The sequence below is a fragment of the Heptranchias perlo genome, chromosome 29, assembly GCF_035084215.1.
Source record: "Heptranchias perlo isolate sHepPer1 chromosome 29, sHepPer1.hap1, whole genome shotgun sequence".
In the NCBI taxonomy this organism is placed as follows: Eukaryota; Metazoa; Chordata; class Chondrichthyes; order Hexanchiformes; family Hexanchidae; genus Heptranchias; species Heptranchias perlo.
Genome location: NC_090353.1, coordinates 21,906,634 through 21,925,478, shown reverse-complemented (window position 1 = coordinate 21,925,478; position 18,845 = coordinate 21,906,634). Strand labels below are relative to the sequence as shown.

At 39.1% G+C, this 18,845-nt stretch overlaps 1 protein-coding gene across 1 annotated transcript in view; it reads right to left on the bottom strand.

Moving 5' to 3' along the window:
- Window positions 1–18,845, bottom strand: part of unc13a (unc-13 homolog A (C. elegans)) — a 340,969-nt gene that overhangs the window by 72,565 nt on the left and 249,559 nt on the right. The window contains exons 28-29 of the mRNA XM_067968623.1: window positions 18,742–18,827; window positions 3,567–3,693 (exon numbers count right to left, since the gene is read on the bottom strand). Coding sequence (XP_067824724.1) covers window positions 3,567–3,693; window positions 18,742–18,827 — 213 coding nt within the window. The remainder of the gene's footprint in view (window positions 1–3,566; window positions 3,694–18,741; window positions 18,828–18,845) is intronic.

The following is an 18,845-nucleotide window of genomic DNA, read 5'->3' as shown; positions in this document are numbered from 1 at the left end:
AAATTACTTCAAGGAAACAGATCAATATAATGATTGGAAATTCATTCTACTCATTAAAATCAAAAGATTCAGCTCATTTCAGTTAAATTATTAAAAGAGGAAATGATTGCGTTTTGCAGTGTTTAATTGCTTCATCTAAAAGATTTCAAACTGAAATTACTAAAAGGGGGCCTGATAAAGAAAAATAAAAACAGAAAATGCTGGTCACACATGGTGGGTCAGTCAGCATCCAAAAGAGAAAGACAGATTAACAATATTTCATGCAAGATTCATCAAAACAGATGAAGAACAAAACTATTTAAATTGAAAATATCCATAACCTAATATAGAACAGCAGAGAAAGAGATAAAGAGAACATCTGGCCTGGATTTTTCACTGGGCAATATTACCTGCTGATTTCACAATAAGTTTTCCAGGTTTATTTTGATCCGTTAAAGCTAAAACGAGCACGAGAGCAAACCGGCATTTTTGCCTTGCCTTCCAATGGGTAGGACATTGCATCTCCTATTATTTATGGCTAGTAGTATATTCTGCAGTTACGGTAGCAAGTTTTATTACCTACTGGTAGAGCATGGGTTGACATGCTCCTGAAGATGGTTCAGCCAGAGAGAATTACATAGAATTTACAGCACAGAAACAGGCCATTTGGCGAATTGGTCTGTGCCAATATTTATACTCGACACAAGCCTCCTCCCAGTCTAATTATCTCTTCCCACCCTGCCCCCTCTATCCCTCGATTTCCTTCTCCTTCATGTTTGCATCAAGCCTCCCCTTAAATGCATCAATATTATCTGGTTCAACCATTCCATAGATCAGTGAATTCCCCATTCTCACCACTCTCCATACCCGCCACTGTGTCAGAAGGTGCAGGGTTCGAACCCCGTTCCAGACAAGCGGAGACCGGAGCTCTGGGTCTAAATTCTGGGTTGACATCCAGTGGGATACTCTTGTCCAGTGGGTGTAGGTGCCATCCGCTCATCCTATGGGTTGTGGGAGCCCATAACCCTCCAATCATATAGGACTAACCACCCTATCAGCTGGTATATAATTGGCCGCGGAACGAGCGCTTACCTTGCGGCCTGGTGAACTGTTAATCAGCCTGCGAATCCTTCCACTTCACACTATTCTCTTATGTAAGGAATCTTACAAGCTTGTGATTTTCAAATAAAACTGTTGGACTATAACCTGGTGTTGTAAGATTCCTTACATTTGTCCACCCCAGTCCATCACCGGCATCTCCACATCATCACTATTCTCTTAGGAAAGAGTATGGATACAAAAACAACAACAACCACTCTCCGTGCAAAGAAATTCCTCCTATATTTGATCTGTTAGTGGCTATCTTATATTAATGCCTGCTTGTTCTGGACTCACCCACAGTTTCTCCAAATCTACCTCTTGAACCCCTTCATGATTTTAAAGCTCTCTATCAGGTCTCCTCATAGTCTTCTCTTCCACGGAAAAGAGCCTCAGCATCCTCAATCTTTCCTGATAGTTGCATCCTCTCAATTCTGGTAATATCCTTGTAAATCTTCTCTGTACTTTCTCTGGTGCTTCAATATCCTTTTTGTAGCATGCAAACAGTACTCTAAGTGTGGTCTAATCAAGGTTCTGTATAAATTTAAAATTATCCACCCATTGCTTTTGCATTCTAGAAATTAACCCCAGTACTTTGCTTGCATTCTTTATGACTGTATCAACTTGTGTTGCTACTTTTAGTGATTATTGTATCTGTATACCCAAATTTCTTCACTTCTCTACCCCATTTAGTTTCTTAAATTCCAAGGAATAAGTGGCCTCCTTATTCTTCCTACCAAAATTAACCACTTCACACTTCACCATATTGAATTTCATTTATCCACCCACTCTGCAAGCCTGTTTTATGTCTTCCACAGTGTTTTTACTCTGTCATAAAGCAACAAATGATTCATGGCTGCCTGATCCCCATTCCTATTATCTCATAAGCAGCAGACAGTGACCAAAAGCTGTTGAAAGATGTATAACAATATCTTTGATGTTAATGACCTAACTGGTGGGTGGAGTATGCTGTAAAATCTGCTGACTGCTGCATAGAGTGTGGTTTTGTTTTGTCATCACTCCAACTCTATTCTTTCATTCAAGGTAGTGATGACAGCTGTCATATCTTTGGTCAGTTTATAGGTTTATTTGCACATTAAATGACAAAAAGTTAGTCTTAAAAATGACACGCTTAACATAAAAGTAGAATTACAGAACTATGTAAAACATAGAATAATTATTAATTTAAAGTTATCTAATGATTTTTTTTAAAAAAAAGTCCTCCATGTATTTTCATTCTGATGAAGAAACACCAAGAATTAAAGGGTATTTTTCCTACGTGCAAAATTAAAGAAAAATTATTTTAGTAACCTGTTACTGGTTTATAATGGCAGTTTAGTAAAATAATTTTCTGTAATTACACATAAAGAACAATGTGCCCCAAGAGGTTAAAGATTTTATCTTGAAAAGCATCATTATTTTTGTACAATTGTTATTTGCTGATTTACAATGTTTTCATTGTAGGATTTGGCAGCATTTTTAATTCTGAACTTGTACAATTTGATTAGCAATTTCTAAATAGCATTTGGAATTCTCTACTGGCAACTGGTAGTGAACTTGTCAAACATTAGCAAATGTAAGTTCAGTAAATCAGCATGGCAGGGCACCTTTAGCAAATCTGGAGGATTTTTTTTTTACCCCCGGTCTGATATATTTGCTTTCTTCATACATTTATAATAAAGAAAGTGTTATGCTAGCCCACACAATGACTTATGTTAGAACCTGAGTCCAAATAACTTTGCTGCTGCAAGGCAGTCAAACATAAAGTAAATTCTATCACATTTTTGCCAATAAAAGGGTAAACCAAGTTTTCAGACGAAAGAGGAACTGTGGCTTTCTTTACATTGGGAGTTTGAGGAAGGGTCTCGTTCACAATGTTGTGATAATCTGTTTTTTTCTTTCAGATATTGATTGAACTGCTGTGTAGTTCTAGCATTTTCTATTGCTATTCAGATTTCCCGCTTTCAGTTTTCCTTTTCATCTATACTTACATGTAAATATTTCTCAGCTGTTTCTTGTTCCTGACGACAGAGGACTTGTTAAACAATTATTTAAGCTATGTCTGTTTTCCTGCTAGTAACTGTGGGTAAATGATGCTACATTAGACCCGAAACTCCACTGAATTATTCTCATGTAAAGGTACTTTTGTAGTGTACCATCAGTAGCAGAATTGCAGCACCTCTGTTGCCAGCACACTTACAATATAAATAAGGGAAACTCTGGTTTCGACAATGCCTGGGACTATTTTTTTATAGGTCCTGAGAGTGGAGGTTGGAGTGAGAATCTGAGGCACACAGGTGAAGTACCAAAGGAAGAGGAAGTTGCACGTTTTCACTTGAGCATTGCTCTCCTGGAGTCCAAGCACCAATATAAAAGTGCCTTAATTAATGAAATTTTAGTACCATCTAAGTAAGGTTTTTCACAGCAATTCTACCCTAATGCTGACCACACTGGGAAACACATTTCTGATGGATTAGAGGAGCACTTACGCAGGGTACTCTGGAACTGAATTCTTGAAAGCTGGCAAGTCTTGTACATACTCATTATACAACCACTTCACTTTGAAGTGCAAATTCATGTAATCTGCACTTTTGCAGAGTCTGTGCTTCTCGTGTTCTGAAAGACAAAAAAAGATAAGTTTGCAATAGAATTGCAAAGTTTTGCTATAGAGTCAAATGATCCAATATAGTCAATTGTGTTTTAATTAACGCTTACTATGTAATATTTCTATTAAATGAAACAGAAAAAAGAAAACATTTTTCTGCATCATTTGTATTTGTTTTTGTTATAATACTTGCAATTATATAACACTTTACATGTGCAAATGCCTCAAAGTGCTTTTACTTAATTAATTACTTTTTAAAGTGCAATGGCTGTGGGCAACAGTCACTTTTTGCTAACTGTCTACATTTAGATGTAATCGTAAATAAGTGAATACTTCTGTGCCTGGTACATAGTATTAGATTTATTACCCAAACTGTACTTTTGCTTTGTGCCATATCCTTTATGACCTGCTGCATTGTTTTTGGCTTCTATTCAAAATCCAATTAGGATGTGAAGAGTCTAAAAGTATTTCCTTAACACTGAGAATGCACATTGTTGAAAATAACTAGTACAAGAGAGCAGCAAAAGCCTGCCCTGGGCACAACAGCTTTATTTTCAGTGGGAGAAAACATTCCATCTGTGCCTAATTGTCTCTAAATAAACAAAAGTGTATTTGAGAAGAACATGGAACCTAAATGCAGATAAAGTCTGCTAGAAAAACATTTATTGATTTAGGTAGTATTTTTGCAACCTTAGGTTGATTATGGGAAGTTCATAATTTCATCTCAGTTCCAAAATGAATAGAAACAATCATGTCGTAACATTTTTAATATTTTACATATTATCCTTGAAATTTATAGTTCAACACAGAACCTTCCGCATCACATTTCTCCTTAACTGTGAATTCCTGCTGAGTTAGTTAATGATAAATGAAGGCCAACCACCTTGTTTAAACTGGTGCCCTGAGAAACCTTGGTATGCTTTTCTTCAAGTATCTACTAGAATTTGAACCTCATTTGCACTACAGTCACAGTGAAGCAGCACAGATGTGCAAAAATTAAAATACAGGACAGATGTCAACACCATGATGCAAGAAGTTACAGATGTCATTGCAGTGGTATCTCAATTGCCCAGAACAATGAGGGCTGCCAAAAGTTTGTACCGATGCTGCATTTGAACACTGCATTGCTTATATATTGGTGCACTTAGCCCATGGTTTCTCCAGATTGGAGTGGGTAGTTCCAATAGATTATTATTTTTGGAAATAATAATACTGAAAATGTTAGGCTGAGTTTATCCCAGTTTTCCCCCACGTAATCTGTGATTTTTCTGACAAATTGATGACTGATATGACAATCTTCACTTGAACTCATTACCAGTGCACAAAAATATATCCTTCTGAACAACCCGCCCATAGGAAATCAACAGAGCTTGATTTTATTTACATTACAGGCTAATCTTAAGGTTTTAAACAATTTAAATGACAGATGCATGTTTACAGGTTATTTAATTTTGTGATCACAGATTGGACGGCTTGGGAATAAAAATAACAAGCTATAAACAAGACTAGAGATTAGAAGAATTTTTCTTTCCCTAAAGGGAAGCAGATGTGAAGGGCAGACTCTCAGTAAAAGTAGTTTATTGTTACGTTAAATCCTTTAAAAAGAGCTGCATAAATATCTGGCTAAGAATGGAACTGAATGTTAGAAGTACAGATACAGCTAATCAAATACTCCATATAACAAAATAGTCCCAGTGCTCCTGCAGGCACAGATGAGTCAGCTGGGCACTGCAGCCGGTAGTATTATTTCTGTCATCGGAGCGCCTTGGGACTAACCCCGCAGGCTATTAATTGAAGTCAATGGCTATTTTCAGGCTTATGTGGATGGCACCTCAGGTCTCTACTCCCCTTCAGAGCCACTTAAATTACAGTTTATGACCCACAGGATGAATGCAGACCATCCTTGTAATCTATGGCTCAGAAAAAAAGCAGAAATCCAAATGCCAGTCGCAATCAGCCTGAAAACTATGTTAAATTGACTAAATTTTTTTTTAGATGATAGTAAATAGTGTTCTATGCATTTTTGTTTTGAGCGCTTCAGGGAAGCACTTTAAACAGAAAGTACCTCCCCAGCCTTCCTTTCCACTTAATAGCATTGCACTCTCAGGCGAAAGAATGTTCCCAAATATCTTTCCCCTCCTGAACAATCTTACATTATCACTAGGCTGCAAGTGATTTTACATTATATTTACATTCATCATTCTGAAAATGCACTTTGTTTATACTGAAGCACTTTTCCACCTAGATTTTTTTTGATTAAGGAAAATTTATCTTGTGCTGAGAGGTTATGAACATTTTTCTGATGCTGATTTCATTAGCCGGTTCACAGCATAAATTTAAAATAAATATGAACTATGCTATTATTTGTGACAGCTTAATTTCTTTGAAGCATCATCATTCTCACTGCTTGCTACCCAGATCAGAAACTGCTAGCCCAGAACATTTTCCAACATAACTCAAATATTTAAAATGTAATTCTCTCTTAAAAAGCTTAAATAGAACATTATGTTTTCTGAAAAAAAGGATTAAAAATTAGTAAAATTATAAACTGCTAATTGGAAGTTTTATTTTTTCCTCAAGATTCATATAATTAACACTCATCGTGAACATTTATTTGGTTTCTGTAACCAAGAGGAAGCAGATGATCAACTCCCAAAGGCCCACAGATTAATTACTCCTCAGAAACTACTAAAATGAAAAGATAAAATTCTTTATATCATTAGCCAATGGCAATAAAGAGATAATGGAAGGGTATTATTTTTTATCCAATGCATTATATCTTTTTAATATTTATTGAAAGCTTGAAAATTGATGCTTTGTTGCCATTTCAGATAAAATGATCCCTTACTATATGTTGCTAATATGCTTCATTGAGCATAATATAAACTTAAAAGAAATTGTAATGTGTTTTATGCCATAAGACCTCCCGCCCCAATTCAATAATAAAAAGTGCTCAAGATACTCTCAATCGCACTAAATGCACAATCTCCTTTTCAGTATAACTTGATTTGAAGCTGAAGGGTTGGGATTTGAACCAGCTGAATGTTGCAGTCGAGCGACACAGCATGACAACCTAGTTTCAGTTGAGACTAGTTTTAAAAAAACACAAATGGAACAAGATGGTCAGAAACTGAACTACAAAAGTGATTAAGCATGTGGAGATATGAGAAACTGCAATAACAAGGTTAAAATTTGCAGCACAATCGGGTTACGAAGTAGCAACTGTCACGCGGGTGTATGCAGGGTATATTTGATTAACCTTTGAGCCATGTCCAATCACGAGTCACTGACTCAGATCGGCCGAAGCCATGATACAGCAAAAATGGACCCTACTGTCCAGATAACTGGACAAACTTAGATAAAAGACAGAACTAAAAGAAGGGGCTTAGCTAACGATGTAAAGTTATAATTAGGTTGTTTTTGAAAGTTGCCACGGAGCCGGATTGGCTAAGGAATAAGTAATGTAGTAACGGCTATCGGTCTGCTCCAGTCTTGTATTGTATATAAGCTTGTGAATTTTGTTGATCGGGGAGAAGGTGCTCGCATAGACCGCGGGGTCAGAGACCCTTCTCCCAGGGCTCTGTTTTAATAAACTGCACCTTTTACTTTACCACAGATTAGATGTGAATTTATTTTCACCCAACAAAGCCAGTGATAAATCTCTAGGTATAGAACTTCAAAACCAGCTAGAAACATTCAACCTTATTAAAGACATTAAACAATCCGAGATTCTTTAATAATGGCAATAACTTAGTCTGGTAATCTAGAAATGCCCCTGGATTAGTCAGTAAAGTAGATTGTTGTGTTCAGCACTCAGCTACCAGTCCAGATTGCTTAATATTTTCAGCATTGAATAGCCTCTACTGTTTCCAGAATACACCCATACATAACATAAGAAATAGGAGCAGGAGTAGGCCAATCGGCCCCTCGAGCCTGCTCCACCATTCAATAAGATCACGGCTGATCTGATCCTAACCTCAAATCTAAATTCATGTCCAATTTCCTGCCCGCTCCCCGTAACCCCTAATTCCCTTTACTTCTAGGAAACTGTCTATTTCTGTTTTAAATTTATTTAATGATGTAGCTTCCACAGCTTCCTGGGGCAGCAAATTCCACAGACCTACCACCCTCTGAGTGAAGAAGTTTCTCCTCATCTCAGTTTTGAAAGAGCAGCCCCTTATTCTAAGATTATGCCCCCTAGTTCTAGTTTCACCCATCCTTGGGAACATCCTTACCGCATCCACCCGATCAAGCCCCTTCACAATCTTATATGTTTCAATAAGATCGCCTCTCATTCTTCTGAATCCAATGAGTAGAGTCCCAATCTACTCAACCTCTCCTCATATGTCCGCCCCCTCATCCCCAGGATTAACCGAGTGAACCTTCTCTGTACTGCCTCGAGAGCAAGTATGTCTTTTCTTAAGTATGGAGACCAAAGCTGTATGCAGTATTCCAGGTGCGGTCTCACCAATACCTAATATAACTGCAGCAATACCTCCCTGTTTTTATATTCTATCCCCCTAGCAATAAACACCAACATTCCGTTGGCTTTCTTGATCACCTGCTGCACCTGCATACTAACTTTTTGATTTTCTTGCACTAGGACCCCCCCAGATCCCTTTGTACTGCAGTACTTTCCAGTTTCTCGCCAGTAAGATAATAACTTGCTCTCTGATTTTTCCTGCCAAAGTGCATAACCTCACATTTTCCAATATTGTATTGCATCTGCCAAATCTCCGCCCACTCACCCAGCCTGTCTATATCCCCTTGTAGGAATTTTATGTCCTCCTCACTCTCTACTTTCCCTCCCATCTTTGGATCATCTGCAAACTTTGATATGTTACACTCAGTCCCCTCCTCCAAATCGTTAATATAGATTGTAAAGAGTTGGGGATCCAGCACCGACCCCTGCGGAACACCACTGGCTACTAGTTGCCAGTCCGAGAATGAACCATACTGCATGACATCTGCAGAAAAAAATCTCTGGAATGTTTTAATACAAGTAAAACGGAATTAAAGAAATGCACAGGTACAGAACTAATCATAGAACATACTTTAGTTGTACTGCTACTTTTGCAACAATGCAAATTAGTTTCAGGTACCCAGATAGCAGTATAACTCAGAAGTCAAATTCCAATCTCGTATCTCAGTGCACTTCAGTTGCTATTATGTTGGTCTGTTTTTAAATTCAAGTTTTGGAATCCCTGCATTACTGTGTTAATGCTGTTAAATTAATTTTCCATAGCCCATTTGCAGGCTTGTCAATCCAGTTAATGGATTTAACAGTATAAATGCTGGCTGCTAATTCTCAGATTAAAAATTAAAAGACATACATAAAAGTAGCTTAGAGCCAAATGGTGTGAAAGCCCTGCCGGTAGGTATTCTCACATCATTTTGAGTTTGCACCAGGTACAGTTTAAACCTAGCTTGGGACAAAGACACATTTGAAAGTGCCCAAGTAGTCTATTTTTTTTTCAAGCATTAGTTGACAATCTGACACAATCAATGCCTCGTAACTTTTAAAGCTTTGTATAGAATGAAAATGCAGACACTGCAATCTACACTCTGGTCACATAAAAAATTAACCGCCTTGTGTTCAAATGCCGAGCTCTTTAGTCACTAACCTCACTAGAGGGATGAGTATTGGCAGTAAAACTATGATCGGCCGAATCACAGTATACCCCACAGATACTGGTCTGAGACCAATAACTGCAATATAGCCTTAGTTGACATATATTGAACTTAAAGAGGTTTTAAAAACAGATCTATTATTTTGGACTGAGCAGGGTTAAAATAGATCAGCTCTGCAAGAATGAAAGTTTTTCAGATATTACCTGACACTTCCACAGCCAAACATAAGTAGCCTGTGGTAGGAATTTTCTGTTCACCCTAATGGCCTGTCCCTGACTCCAGATGATAACCTAGGTGGGCTTCCAGAGGGATGGCTGCTGAAGAACTTCCTGCTCCCTTCACCGGAGTTACGCCAGGGAACTGGCAAAACTCCAGCAGAAAATCATAGCCTGTATGCTATCATTTATCATTCGTAAGAGGTAAGTGTGATCCCGGTTATTTTTGTCAGGTATTAATAATTGAATAACTCAATGTTAAGAAAACTTTTTTTTAAAATCGTACATTTTGAAGAAGTTTTACTCAAGGTGAGGCATATCAGTGCTGGGGAATGGAACACTTTTCTATTTCTCACACTACTACTTGCCAATTCCGGATTGGTAACTTTTAAAAAACAAACTGAAACATCTGAACCCATAATCTCCTGTTACTTTCTCTGTTGTCATTGGTACTTACTGACTGAATTGAACAGCTTTTGATCTGCCAGCAGTCAATCTGATATTTGATTCGTTATTTAACAGATAAGTCCTCATTTCAGCCAATCACCAATTTCTGCCTAATGTGCAATGCCCTGGTGTGTGACGCCTTTGTAAGGTATGATATAATGAATGCATGCTAAATTGAAGACTTTTACATCTCTTTCTGGCATTGTTTTTGACCGTCCAGTTACAGAAAGTCTCTGATATGTGTGTCAAATTTTTCACATCAATGTACTCTAGTAAAACTGTGATAAAGGCTTCATAGATTCTAAACTAGCTAATATTTAGAACGGAATGGATCTTTGCCTGATTAACCAACTATTATTTCATCAACAGTAGCTATTACAGCTTGGAAGCGAAGTTGTTTACCAATGATAATTGGTTCTTATACCAGGTAACAGATTTGCACTGCAGGACGCTCTGAAACAATCACTACAGAAGCATTTCAGATAATTGAAAGATTAAGAGAACTGTCAGGGATTAGTCCAGGAGGAATTTAAAGTGACAATTTACAGCTGTTCATATTGAATGCTAGGGAATTTAGCAATTTAGCAATTTTCTGCATTAAAAAAAGTCTAATATCAGATACCTTGTTGCATCACCATAACTATTGAATACAAAACAAAGTATCAGACATAAAATGGTTGAAATCAGGTTATGTAATATTATGAGGTTTTCCCTTACTCCACACGGTACTGTATATTATGTATTACAAGTAGTGTTTGCACTGCTTATCTGTTCTGGGCTCCAAAATTCCACCCATACGAGTTTCATTTTCTGGGACTGCATAAATAAATTGTTTTATTCTGCAGGTGCAAATGATAACACCACTATCAAAAACTAAGGTGTCTTTTGTACTTTTATTTTTTTGTAGCATGTACTCTAATATATTTTTGTATTGTTAATATGCAATGCTTCCATGCCACTTTATGCCTAAGTGAAAGACTGGTGCAAAAGCAACTGATTAAGCTGCGTTTCTAAAGGGTTGCAAACCAATAAATACTAATTTTCATTATTGTCACCTCAAGACAGTGCACATCTGGGGCAATATATTTGTTGCATTAAGATTGTGAAAGAGAGAATTTTTCTCCATCATTTAATGCAAATTGCAGTCCACAACTTCTATATTATTTTTGATTTATGGTGATTGTAAACAATTTTACAACACCAAGTTATAGTCCAGCAATTTTATTTTAAATTCACAAGCTTTCGGAGATTTTCTCCTTCCTCAGGTAAACATTTACCTGAGGAAGGAGAAAATCTCCGAAAGCTTGTGAATTTAAAATAAAATTGCTGGACTATAACTTGGTGTTGTAAAATTGTTTACAATTGTCAACCCCAGTCCATCACCGGCATCTCCACATCATGATTTATGGTGGTAATGGGAGGGAGAAAGGCCGGATTAATCCCATCGGGAATTCTGTACTTTACTACTCGACAACTAGTTTGGTTTTCTGGGGTCCCACAGCTTCAGAGGGGAGTCGCACTGAGGCTGAAGTTGCTTTCCAAAGAAGCCCCACCAGGATGCACAGCACACTCCCAATATTCTAAGCAGAGTAACTTAACTTGAAGATTTCCATGCTGGTAATAAAACTTTTTTTTAATATCAAAGAAAATTCTAGTAAGTATATTATTTTCCTCTATAAAATGTGGAGGTATTTTGGGGAAAAAGCACTCCCTCTCTCAGCTTCATTTCCCTTTTATGTAAATATTATTTGCTATTGTGAAATGGATTGGCAAAGGATGATAGTTATCTAAATTCGAACTCTAGTGCAATTATATTACACAAATAGAGAAGATCAAGTGTAATCACAAGCTGCCTATGTAGACAATGATATTCAGTATATTAAAAAATTACTAATTTATTTTATTCTTTAAAATTTTAAGCCAGGAAGGAGATGAAAATGGCAGCACCATTTGTGCCATTACAACTTTATTGAAGATTTAGCCAGGCATACATCTGCAACTGTTTTCAATTAGACGGATAGCACTGCAAAATGCATATTTTACTAGCTGTAGGATCTATATAAGAACATAAGAAATAGGAGCAGGAGTAGGCCATCCGACCCCTCGAGCCTGCTGCGTCATTCAACAAGATCATGGCTGATCTTCTACCTCACGCCATTTTCCTGCACCATCCCCATATCCCTTGATGCCTTCAATATCTAGAAATCTATCGATCTCTATTTTTAATGTACTCAATGACTGAGCCCCCACAGCCCTCTGGGGTAGAGAATTCCAAAGATTCACCACCCTCTGAGTGAAGAAATTTCTCCTCATCTCAGTCCTAAATGGCCTACCCTTTATTCTGAGACTGTGACCCCTGGTTCTAGATTCCCCAGCCAGGGGAAACAGCCTCTTGTCGAGCCCTGTAAGAATTTTGTATGTTTCAATGAGATCACCTCTCATTCTTCTAAACTCTAGAGAATACAGGCCTAGCCTACGCAATCTCTCCTCCTACAACAATCCTGCCATCCCAGGAATCCGTCTGGTGAACCTTCGTTGCACTCCCTCTATGGCAAGTATATCCTTTCTTAGGTAAGGAGACCAAAATTGTACACAATACTCCAGGTGCGGTCTCACCAAGGCCCTATATAATTGCAGTAAGACATCTTTACTCCTGTACTCAAATCCTCTTGTAATAAAAGCCAACGTACCATTTGCCTTCCTAATTGCTTGCTGCACCTGCATGTTAGCTTTCAGTGACTCATGTACAAGGACCCCAGGTCCCTTTGAACATCAACATTTCCCAATCTCTTACCATTTAAAAAATACTCTGCATTTCTGTTTTTCCTACCAAAGTGGATTAACTTCACATTTTTCCACATTATATTCCATCTGCCATGTTGTTGCCCACTCACTTAGCCTGTCTATAACCTCTTAAAGCCTCTGTGCATCCTCCTCACAACTCACATTCCCATTTAGTTGTGTCTGTGTTGGGGAGGGCAGAAAATGCTTACAGTGGGATTTGATCCTCTAAGTTTCCACCCCATTTAGACTCTGCCACAAATCCCAATGGGTAAGGCCAGGTGCTTCCAAGTCCATTCTCCTTACATCCTTCAGAGACTTTGGAGGTGTCTAGGGTGTTCCCAGGCTACACCAATAACTCTGCTCAGCATGCCATCCTATACGCCCAGCAGATCCTACAACTACTGAAAGCAGGCGTGGGTTCCAAATGCCCCAAAGATGAGGATTGCTTATCTTCTGAATGGACATCCTGGGTTCCCTGTGCAATTTCAATCTTTAGCCCTTTAAGTTCCTCTAGTTCCTCTCCCTTCAGAGTGGCAGGTGCTGCTCCAATCTTCTGGCACCTCTTTGGGGTAGGCGCCTCTGTTGTACTTCTATAGGTGCAGGCCACATGCCAGGAATATTAAAATATATCCATCCTTGGGATTTAGGACTGGGCCAGTGTCCTTTGCAGGAGGCAGCCAGAAGCACCATCCCACTACACTTCCAAAGGTGGAGTAGAATCCCAGCAATTTTGGGCCCATAGGATTTTTCATTTATAAATTATCATTCAATTTATCACCAAAGGGCAGCTTTGTAAATCACAGGTAACAGGCTTGTCTGAATACAAATCCAAACTCTCAGATGACAAAGGCATGTGCACCTACTGCCAATCACTAAGGCAATTCTGGACAATTAGCGCTTCCAAGCCATACAATCACTTTTTCTTTCAACCTTCAATGGAAACAGTGACAAAACATGAAGAATATATAGTCTGATCGAAGATACCAGATGTGTTTGTCCTGCAATCAATACCTGTCCTGAAACAATTGGTTGATAGCAAACACATTTTTGATATAAAGTATTGAGATGAACTTGAAACTCAGATTGATAAAGTATAATAGAAGTGTTATTGAGGAAAATGTCAATGGCCCAGGAAAGGGGTGTCCAACCTATTAGAGAGATAGTCCGGATCTGTGTGTCACAATTAGTGAGTGGGCTGTATAGGATTAAATCACTTTAGAGCCAGGCAGAATCACGATTAACCAAATCCAATAATCTATTTTGCATTTCTAGGAGTCCTTGAACACCCACCACCTCACTTCTATCTCTCTCTCCTCTTTCACTTCTGTCTGTCACCTCCTCCCTCATTTCTGATCCTTCACTCTTTTTCTTCTTTTCATTTTCATGGAATCATAGAATGATACAGCGCAGAAGGAGGCCGTTTGGCTCATTGTACCCATGCCAGCTCTTTGAAAGTGCTATCCAATTAGTTCTATTCCCCTGCCCTTTCCCCATAGCCCTGCAAAATTTTCCCCTTCAAGTATTTATCCAGTTCCCTTTTGAAAGTGATTACTGAATTTGCTGCCACCACCCTTTCAGGCAGTGCATTCCAGATCAAAACAACTCGCTGCATAAAAAACTTTCTCCTCATCTCGCCTCTGGTTCTTTTGCCAATTAGCTTAAATCTGCGTCCTCTGGTTACCGACCTATCTGCCACTGGAAACAGTTTCTCCTTATTTACTCTAAAAAAAACACTTCATTATTTCTCAATTTTTGCCTCTCTATCCTGATCCCTCTGCAAAAATATCCAGGGAGAGGCAGCAGCATTGACAATGTGCTGTTCTTCTCGTCCAATTGGGACCCACCTTATGAATTAGTAAACTGGCAGCTGTTGATCTGGCGGAATGTATAACAGGCGACCGATCCGCAACCGCCAATGCCCAAAGTGAAAATTACCCCCATGACTTTGCAGTCTGTAGCTAGCAACTTGAAGTTAATACACACTAGCTAATCTGTTCCCTCTGCGCACCCCCACTCCCCAATCCTCCTGCACGAGGACCAGCCTGCAGGCATCTTTCTTTCAGGCCTGGTTAATCTCTCTTTCTTGCTGATGATCCTTTTAGGTATTCTCACACTCTGTGGCCACCCTCTTGTTAATTTCTCCCTCTCTGGCTGATCCCTCTAGTTAACCTTCCTTTCACTGGCCGAATGCTCTTGTCAATATCTCTCTCTGTTTCACCTTGATCTTATTTGTCTCTGGTGACCACCCTTTCTCCGGTATCTCTGAATTAATACCAGATTCAGAGCAATCACCTAACTCAATAAAGGCCGGGAATGGAACCCGGGACCTCTGGTTGGTATGGTTTAGTGGTTCATTAGATGCTGCATTGTTAAGCTTTTGAGTAAGCTGGCAATCATTTCAATAGTAGGTCATAAAAGACTAATTTTCTAGTTCTTTAGTGACACCCAGAAGGAAACAAAAGCTTACATTGTCACTTGTTAATCCCCTTCCAAAGTGACCTTGCTTACACATAGCAGATAAGTAGGGAAGTTGGTCTTTGCCAAGTTCAAACCTGCCTTGGCAATGGAGTTGACACTTGATTGACACCCAAATCCACTCAGTTCTGTCCAAGAAGCCAATAAAATAGTGGCTGTATAAATGATAAAATAAATTTAAATGTGGAGAAGGTGATGGTTACTTTCTGTTTCTACAATTAGAAGTGTTGGCTTGGGTTCTCAAATTGCACAGGGAATTGAATCAGCCTGAAGCATAAATAAAAAATAATAAAAATATGTACATTTTCATTTAAATTCAATAAACTTTGCATTTTAACAGTTCAAAAACTTGAAAGATTAAAATTTCCATTGGAGCTATTTACTCTGGTGAGTACTATTGATTTTAGAAAATGTTGGTGTTGCATAGGTTTAACAAATTGCTAATTATAAACATTTGTAAATGGAATACTTTTATGACAAAATATCAATAAGCAAAGAATCAGTTTTTATTTTGCCTTGTACTTTACCATTAGGATCTGATGCATCCTAGCATTTAGTCCTGAACTAGGTTATGCTGATCACTTAAGTCTTGTAATATAAATGAATTATATTAATTGATTTCCTGTGGTGCTGCACACAGGAAGTCAAGATTGGCTGTCGTCTTCAGGTGAATTAGAGACCCCATTTTAAAGTTATATATTCTGTCCATATTTTTCTATAATATTGATTTTATTTTATAATTAAGTTGCAAAACTTACAGCAATTTGGGTAGCAGAGAAGCGGAGTTGGTTCGAGCAAGGGGGGGTTAAATTCGATAACCCCTGAAACCCTGAAACAATGCACGATTAACCTGCGCCCAGCAGCACGTGAGATTCTTGCCTGCCCACTTACCTGATTCCAGAGTGAGCAGCCAGGCCTAGTTGCATTGTTCAGTGACTTCTCACCAGCAGGTGGGCTGATAAAATATGGGTCCGTACAAAGTCTGATCGGAGATGAGATATCGCGCATGTAAAATACAGATGCAGGTCCCGTCCCTATTTTTTTTTTTTACAAACTGTTGAGTTATGTTAAAACATTGAATAAAGGTTGCACACTACTAAATCCCACATCCTCCAATCTGCACGCCAGACCTCACCGATCTGCTGATCTGAGTTTGTACCAGGCGTGCGAGAGTGCATGCAACACGGTTCTCTGATGATGCATGAGAGGCCTTGGTGCAAGATTCAGACAGAAGGAGGGGCATCCTATAACCGCAGGAGGGCAAGAGGCCCTCCAGACATATGCTCCCGAGGCAGCAGGAGGCAGTAGGGGACAGAGTCAATGCCAGGCGCACAGCACCATGAACATGGATGCAGTGCAGGAAGAAGTTCAATGCTTTGACACGAGTGGTCAAAGTGAGCGAGGTCAATTGTCAAGCGGCATCCCCTACCAACTGCACTAATAGCCGCATCCACTGCACCACGCATTACACCTCCCATCACCCACCTACCAACAAACTCTTTCAATCAGTGCTCAACTCTTCCAATCAGATGCTTCCTCTCACCCTCACACATCATCACTGTTGCAAGCCGCACACCCACAACTCTCAGGTCACACACACTGGCAGCTATTCAACTGTGACAGGCACATCGCTCAAACATCCTGCAGGACACTCACTGAAACACGTCACGCTATCCTGCAGCAGAAGGTGGCACATTTCAGGAGGCAGCAAATGGCAGTGGCATTTAGCCCCTCAAGCCTGTTCCACCATTCAATGAGATCACGGTTGATCTGTGACCTAACCCCATATACCTGCCTTAGCCCCATATTCCTTAATACCCTTGGTTAACAAAGATCTATGAATCTGATTTAAAATTCACAATTGAGCTAGCATCAACTGCTGTTTGCAGAAGAGCGTTCCTAACTTCTACCAACCTTTGGGTGCACAAGCGTTCTTAACTTCATTCCTGCAAGTCCTAGCTCCAAATTTTAGGCCATGTCCCCTAGTCCGAGTATTCAAGTCTAGGAGTCCTCCAAAAATAGGTACAAATGAATCAGAAGCCAGAAGCAATAATCCAGCAACTAACCTGCAAGTCCTGCCTGGTCCCTTTAAATAGCACTGGTTGGGGGGGGGGTCCTCTAGGCCATCTAAGACACGTTCAGCTGTTCGTGGTTAAGACATCGCGTTGGCTGGAGCGTTGAGTACCAAAATGATAACTATCCCTTTAAATCAGCATTGCACTCTGATCTAGCACATATTCTCCTTACTTTACACGGTACCGGCATTGGTTATCTGCGTGTGCACTAACGCCTTTACCAAGATGATGTCCGGCGCACGTTACATTAGAAGCATGCACGCACATTCCGGACGCCATTTTGGGACCTTAGGGTTCACGTAGTGCCTAAAAAACGGGCGCCACATGGGGCCCAATACAGGTGAAGGCACTGAGAGATGCACTACAGTACCACCAGTGGTGGGAGGGCGTAATTACCGTGTAATAAGTTTATATCGGCAGTTTTCATTATAAATGTGGACTCAGGAATTTTAATGGAAGAGTTTATACAAAATCGTGAGAATAGGAGTAGGGGTTTGAACAGGTGTAGTACAAAAATGATTTAAAAAATAAGAAAAGAAAGTTTTGTATAAAAAGGGAAAAATAAATTGGCTCCAGACTGGCTGAAGTCAAAATGACTGCTATGTCACGCCTTATGGCTGATACAATAGAAGGACTGATCACCAAGGAAGCCCGCGTAACTGAGCTGTATTCAAAGAAGCCTATCAGTGGCAAACAACTGCCCTAAAGGTGTGGTCCCACTTAAGCTCTCCCTCTCTGCCTCCCGCTTCTTCCAGAATTCTCCCTGCCTGCGGCTTCTTCTAGTCTACCTCCTCCATGGCTGTCCTGATCCGGAGAAGAGAACATGTGCTACTTCACTACCTGTGGGCATCGATACATCGACAAGGTCTCAACAGACCTCAAAGCCTGAGCCAACCCTAAGTATACTTAAAACTTTGTTTATGGAGTTAGTATAGTATAGGTCTTTTTCTCTAGTAAGGGGATGCATTTTGAAATCAGGAAGTTTTCTTTTTCATTAAAGTAATTCTAAAATATCTTGACGTTCCTTGACTCCCAACTGTGAATGGACTGTAGATATTGTTTGATCCTAGGTCCTTGTTTTCCTGGTGTGTAATAAGTTATCTTTTTATAAAGTCATGGTTTTATACCTGGACCTTCTAATTAGGACAAAGAGCCCACTAAATTAAATACAACATTTTGATCATGTAGGGATAATAAAGGTATTTCCCCAAATCAAGTGAAGAATAAAATTAAATTGTGCCTTTTGTCCCTACAAGGAAAGTGTATGCAGACACAAAGATTTTAATATATTATAGATAGGATAAATTTAAATGATTTTTTTCATAAAATAGACTAGCAATTGGCACACAATCTGGTTATACAGAGACTTAAGAAGAAAAAAAAGATAAACTTTGTAATTTGCAAGTCCAAAATAAAATAGAAATAGTACAACCTTCCATTGCATACTTCATGTCCTGGGCAAAAAGGTTCCACATCACTTCTGCACTTATCTTTCCCACATTCAGTTCCTGTGGAAACCTAAATGAAAAAATTGAA